Genomic DNA, 6275 nt, shown 5'->3' with positions numbered 1-6275 from the left:
GACTGCTCACAAAATGCACATATAACGAGGATGTCAAACCGAACTTTACGTAGTCGCGCGGTAAGATAATGGCGAGAATAGCGACAATGCGTTTCATGAAATTCCACGGCAAACGAATCGGGTAATCAAACCTGAAGCCTCTCTCGAGGTAGAAGCGACGACGTTCAAACTTTCGGGTGTCTCGTTTACGTATCCGTAGGGAGTGATTAACATCAAAGCGTCCCGTCCGGCCTTGTGAAGCCTTTGGAAAAGGACGGGAGCAAACCACGTCAGAACTCTGAGGCTTTTCAAGGTTTTAGTAACTCCTCGCTCCAAGATGCAATTCTTCAGGTAACTGTGAAGGAAGCTTTCTTGGCGACGATACGCGCACTCAACCCGTCTCGCGTTACTATCTTTTCTCGATATTAATGACTAATAAAACTCGTGAGAATGATAAGCTCAGGCAAACACACAAAGGAGACGAAGAATAATAACGGTTGCTAGGGCCGGTGCTTGACCGTTGCCGCGCTCGTTGAGTGTCGCGCCTTTCCCGATCGCGCTCGCGACGTCTGAGCCGATGTTACGGCGCTTATTTCAAATCGTCACTTTAACGATTTCGAAACATTACCGCCCGCCTTCGACGACAGAGTTGGCGAACAGTTGTCTCCTGAGTTAATCGGCAGAACGCAAAGCTTAGCAATGGGTCGTTTAATGCTTGAAGAGACGGTGCGAAGGGTCACAACCCTTGTTAATCCGTCAGGGCCTGGATGAAGTTCCGTGACTCTGCCTAATGGCCACTTGGATGGTGGGTAACGTTCGTCTGTTATGAGTACTAAGGATCCCTCTTTTATGTCATTAGAAGGATAGTGCCACTTTGACATGGCCAGATGTCTTTGGAGACATTCCGTTGACCATCGTTTCCAAAAAAGGTCAATCTTCTTTCTCAGCAGTTGCCATCTATTGAGACGAGACTCAGGTTCGGACGAAAGTCCCGGTTCTGGAATATTCGTGGGAGGTTCTCCTATCAGAAAATGTCCCGGGGTCAAGGCGGCGTAGTCGCTTGGATCATCTGACAAAGGGCAAAGTGGACGAAAATTCAATACTGCTTCGATCTGAATCACCACAGTGTTCAATTCTTTATAGGTTAACAAGGTGTCTCCGATCACTCGAGTCAGATGAAACTTGGTTGACTTTACAGCTGCTTCCCATTTTCCTCCAAAATGAGGAGCTGATGGCGGATTGAAGATCCATTTGGTACCGTCTTTAGCCAGAAGATATGCGAGCTCATGTAATTCCCTGGATGCGCTGGTAAAACGTTGACGTAAAGCAGCATCAGCGCCAACAAAATTTGTTCCACAGTCGCTTTGAAGGGTAGCGCAGATACCTCGACGACCAGTGAAACGTTTGTATGCCGCAATGAACGCTTCAGTCGTGTAATCGGTTACAACTTCGATATGTATGGCTGATGTAGCCAGACATACAAAGATCGCAAGGTAACCCTTATAGGTTCGAGCCGCCCGCCCTCTCCAAGTCTTGATCATGATGGGACCGGCATAATCCAATCCAGAATGTAGAAACGGCCTTGCTTGAATAACTCGAGACGCTGGAAGTTGACCCATGAGTTGCTGTGCTCGGATTCCACGAAAGCGAGCACACCGAGTACAATTTAAAATGATGGAGCGAACAGGAGCTCTGCCTCCAATGATCCAATAGGTTTGACGAATATAGCTCAATGTGACTTGCGTTCCACCGTGTAATGTGCGGCTATGAGCGTCGTCAATAATGAGAGTGGTGAGAGGGGATCTCCTTGGAAGGATGATGGGGTGTTTTGACTCCATGGAAAGATCGGCGTAATGCAATCGTCCTCCAACGCGTAAGAGTCCATCTCGATCTAAGAATGGGGTGAGTTTTGCCATAGGATGAGATCGTGAAAAAGTATTTCCTTTAGAAATGACCAGCAAGTCATTGGCGAACCAAGAATGTTGCACTTGCTTGCACCAAAAGATTCGACTTTGATATGTCTCTTCCGGTGTCAGCGGCCAAAACAGAGATGTTTGCGGTATCTTCCTCATACGAGAAGAAACTCGACGACAGAGGGCTGTGATCCTAAACAACTGTGATAGGGAGGAATACTTGTCGAGCAGAATCCAATAAGGTCTCCGGGATGACACGGCAACTGAGACTATTCCAGGTCGCTCTTCAAAATCGGTCTCTGGCGAAAGTTTACTAACGGCTTTTGGCCACGAGGAAGTTGGACTGGACAACCAACTGGGACCGTTCCACCAGAGGTTGTGATTGATGAGTTGCTCTGGAGTTAGACCGCGAAAAGCACAGTCAGCTGGGTTCTGTTTTCCCGGTATGAAGTTCCAAGACCCCTGGGGCAGCATCTCTTGAATAGCAGCAACTCTATTCCGCACGAAATCTTTCCATCGCGACGGATGTGTGGTAATCCAGTACAAGGTAACAGACGAATCAGTCCAAAGATGTACAGGTACGTCAGGCAGTTCTAGCACCTTCTGAGTGTGTGTCATTAATTTCGACAATAGGAGAGCGGCCGAAAGTTCTAACCGCGGAATTGAGAGTAATTTAAGCGGAGCGACTCTAGTTTTTGCGCACACTAGGCGCACCGAACATTCATCATTGTCTTGTGTGACTCGAACAAACACCGCCGCAGCCATTGCCACAGAAGAGGCGTCTGAGAATCCGTGAAGCTCAACTATGCAATTGGACGAACCAAGTCCTAACCATCTCGGGATAGAAAGCTTTTGAAGAGTAGACAACTGAAGACGAAAAGTGGTCCAACGATTATGTAGTTCCGGAGGGACAGACTCATCCCAACCACACTTGAGCAACCAAAGTTCCTGCAATATTATCTTGCTCCTGATCATTACTGGGGAGATAAGTCCTAGAGGGTCGTACAGACGAGCGATATCAGATAATATCGTACGCTTGGTAACTCGGTCACGTTGCGATGAATGATCGGAGAAGTGGAAGGTATCAGTCTCGGGTTTCCAAATGAGCCCGAGAATTTTCACAAGGGATGGTTCGAATTCAACTGGAGAAGGAGACTCGTTGCTACTGACTGATTCTGGCAGTAGATCTTGGTGGTTACTCTTCCATTTTTGTAAGGGGAAACCGCCCGCCTTACAAAGCTGTGTTACCTGATGCGCTATCTCTATGGCCTCTGAGATTGTGTCGGCACCTCCAAAGGTGTTATCGACATAACGGCCCTTCTTGAGGGCTGGAACAGCTTTAGGAAATCGCGCACCTTCATCCACGATGAGCTGTAGTATTGCTCGGAGTGCGAGAAATGGGGCACATGTGAGCCCATAAGTGACAGTGGTAAGACGATGAGCAGCAGGTTGACCATCTGAGTTAAACCAAAGAATGGATTGTAACGCCCAATCATCTGGGTGAACGGCAATTTGTCGGAACATCTTGACAATGTCCTTAGAGAAGATAAAACGATGTGTGCGAACCCAAAGTAGCACGTCGGAAATATCTGTCTGAAGTTTGGCGCCCGAGTGGAGAATGTCATTAAGAGAAACGCCGGTGCTAGTTCGACTGGAACCGTTGAATACCACTCGCAATTTGGTGGTAAGACTGTCCTCACGAATGACGCCATGATGTGGAAGATAGAAGGTAGGAGTACTGCTTTCAGAGTTGGGAGCTGCGACCATATGACCGAGTGACAGATACTCTCGCAAGAATTCTTCATATCTCTGCTTCAACAGTGGATCTGACGAGAATCGTTTTTTCAAGCCTAATAGATATCTAAGTGCAATGGCTCGAGAATTTCCCAAGGAAGAGAAAGGTGACTTCAATGGCAGGCGAACGATATAACGACCATGCTGATCTCGTGAGTGCGTATTCACGAAATGTTGTTCACATGCCAATTCATCTGGCGTAAGCATTGGTGTCGGTAAGGAGATCGATTCTTCTTGTTTCCAAAATCTGGTGAGCGACTCTTGAAGTTCATCATCAGTCGAGCAATGAAAGGTGAGCCCCTTTGCAGGAATCCCACCAGAGTTGATAGAACCGGATAAGACCCATCCAAAGATGGTCTGCTGTGCGAGGGGTTTGTTACTGACACCTCCGTTTATTCCATCCAGGATGATAGAGCCATAATAATCCGCCCCAATGATCATATCCACTGGACCGGAGGTTGCAAACTTTGGATCAGCTAATGAGAGTCCTTTGGTATGATTCCAGGACCGACAAGTGGTATAGAACGAGGGAATCTTACTAGTCAATGTAGATAAAATAAAGGCGTTAATGGTACATTCTGAAGAAGAATTGTGAATGGACTGTAGCAAAACGGTAACCAAGCCTCTAGTTTTTCCTGAATAAGTGCCTCCTATGCCGAGGAGAGGGATTGATGCGGTACAACGTTTTAAGCGTAAACGTCGAGTAAGGTCCTCTGTGACGAAGGATAATTCCGAACCTTGGTCGATAAGAATACGCACAGAATATCGCACATTATTCAGACCAATAGCGATGGCGCGACAGGTAGCAAGAAGTGTCGTATTCCGTTGTAGAAGGGGTAGATCCCGAGATCGACCTAGCATAGCTAGTCATGCTACATCAGAAGTAGTAGACTCTTCAATCGTGGATTCTTGATCATCAACTTGAGAGAAAGCAGCCGTTTTTCTACCTTGCACTTGGTTTCCTTTACCCGGGTGAATTGAAGTATGATGCTGTTTTCCGCACTTCAGGCATCGTTTGGTACTTCGGCAATTACGTAGAGCGTGGTCACCCAAGCAATTGAAGCATCTTCGATGTTGTACAACAATATTGTAACGCTGCTCAGTAGTTTTAGATTGGAAAGATGGACAGACAGACAAAAAGTGAGTTGCATCGCACAATGGACAACAAGGATATTTAGCGTTAGGCTCAGAGGAGCCTACATGAACAGCGCTCCCATGACGCTGCGAAGTGTTGGCATGCTCTTTGCAACTGATAGGGTATTGCAAGGCCAAATGTTGCATCGCTTGAGTTCTTCCGATCACGAAATCCTCGAAGTATTTAAATGTCGGGCAATCTGTAGTTGAACCAAGCTTAACCTCCCATGCCTCTCGAGAGTCTGCGTCGAGCAGCTTCACTAATAAATGAACCAAAATCGGGTCCCAGTAGTCTACGAGACATCCCAAAGCTCTTAGTGCACCGAGTGATTCCGTAGCAGAAGCGAGAAGAGAGCTGAGTCCAGGAACTGCCTTTGACTTTAAAGGTTTAAGACTGGTGAGACGATCTAAATGCGCGGAAATGAGAAACCGTTTATTTTCATAACGGGATACCAGTGTGTTCCATGCTATTCCGAAACTGTCCCCGGTCATCGGCAGATTGGAGACAAATTTTAAGGCTTCATCCGTCAAGGACGTCCTTAGATAGTGCATCTTCTCTACCTCTGATAAATCCGTGCTATCTCGAATGAGGGATGAGAATAAGTCGTGGAAAGACCTCCATTTTTGAAGATCACCAGAAAAAGGCGGTATGATGATCTTCGGCAATGAATGAAGACGTCTGTGCGAGCGGGACGGCTCAGCGGAATCTGACGTCTGACGGCATGAACCAGACGGCTCACGAGAATCCAGCGCCGCCGAAGGCACGGCAGAATGAGAGCTCACCAAATCATCTCGATGAGAGCAAAGCTTTGACTTGGCTAATAAGTAGAATTTCTGACAACGCTCGAACATCTTCTTTTTAATGTATCGGTGATCTTTTAGCCGTCTATCTCCCGAGTGGCACAAATCAACATGTTCCTCTCGAAAGTGTTGCCAGTTTTCGTTGAGCAATTCCAACCGTGCATTAACAAGTTGAAGAGTTGCAGGAAACATCTCATCTTCTTGATTATAGTCCATCGCCGCCTTCTGTATTAATTTGTATCGACTGCGTTGCAGCGAAATCCTTGTCTCGATACTTGACATGATGTTAGGCGCAACAGGATCCGGCTCGAAGGACCAAAAAATGTTTTGTGAAGATCTGATTCGTGTTGCGCCGAGTAAAATTAGGAATCAGGAATGGTAACGGTTGACAAGGATGACAAGCTCGTAGATCGCAAGGATGACAGGAACGTAGAACGCAAGGATGAATGGCGCGCAGAGCAAGGATGTCTAGCGCGCAGGTCACAGGAACTACAGGAACGTAGAACGCAAGGATGAATGGCGCGCAGAGCAAGGATGTCTAACGCGCAGGTCGCAGGAAATCAGGAACGTAGAACGCAAGGATGAATGGCGCGCAGATCAAAGATGTCTAGCGCGCAGGTCGCAGGAAAACAGGAACGTAGAACGCAAGGATGA

General features: G+C 47.2%; 1 protein-coding gene across 1 annotated transcript; it reads right to left on the bottom strand.

The window, feature by feature from the left end:
* Window positions 1–581: 581 nt before the first annotated feature.
* LOC139785691 (uncharacterized) lies at window positions 582–4127 on the bottom strand. The gene has a single exon (XM_071724852.1). It carries the CDS (start codon window positions 4125–4127, stop codon window positions 582–584), a length of 3546 nt encoding a protein of 1181 aa, XP_071580953.1.
* Window positions 4128–6275: the final 2148 nt, after the last annotated feature.

Source organism: Temnothorax nylanderi, unplaced genomic scaffold, assembly GCF_030848795.1.
Source record: "Temnothorax nylanderi isolate EJ_2023f unplaced genomic scaffold, tnyl_v1.0 TNYL_tig0864_pilon, whole genome shotgun sequence".
In the NCBI taxonomy this organism is placed as follows: domain Eukaryota; kingdom Metazoa; phylum Arthropoda; class Insecta; order Hymenoptera; family Formicidae; genus Temnothorax; species Temnothorax nylanderi.
This window is presented reverse-complemented; position numbering and strand designations above follow the sequence as displayed.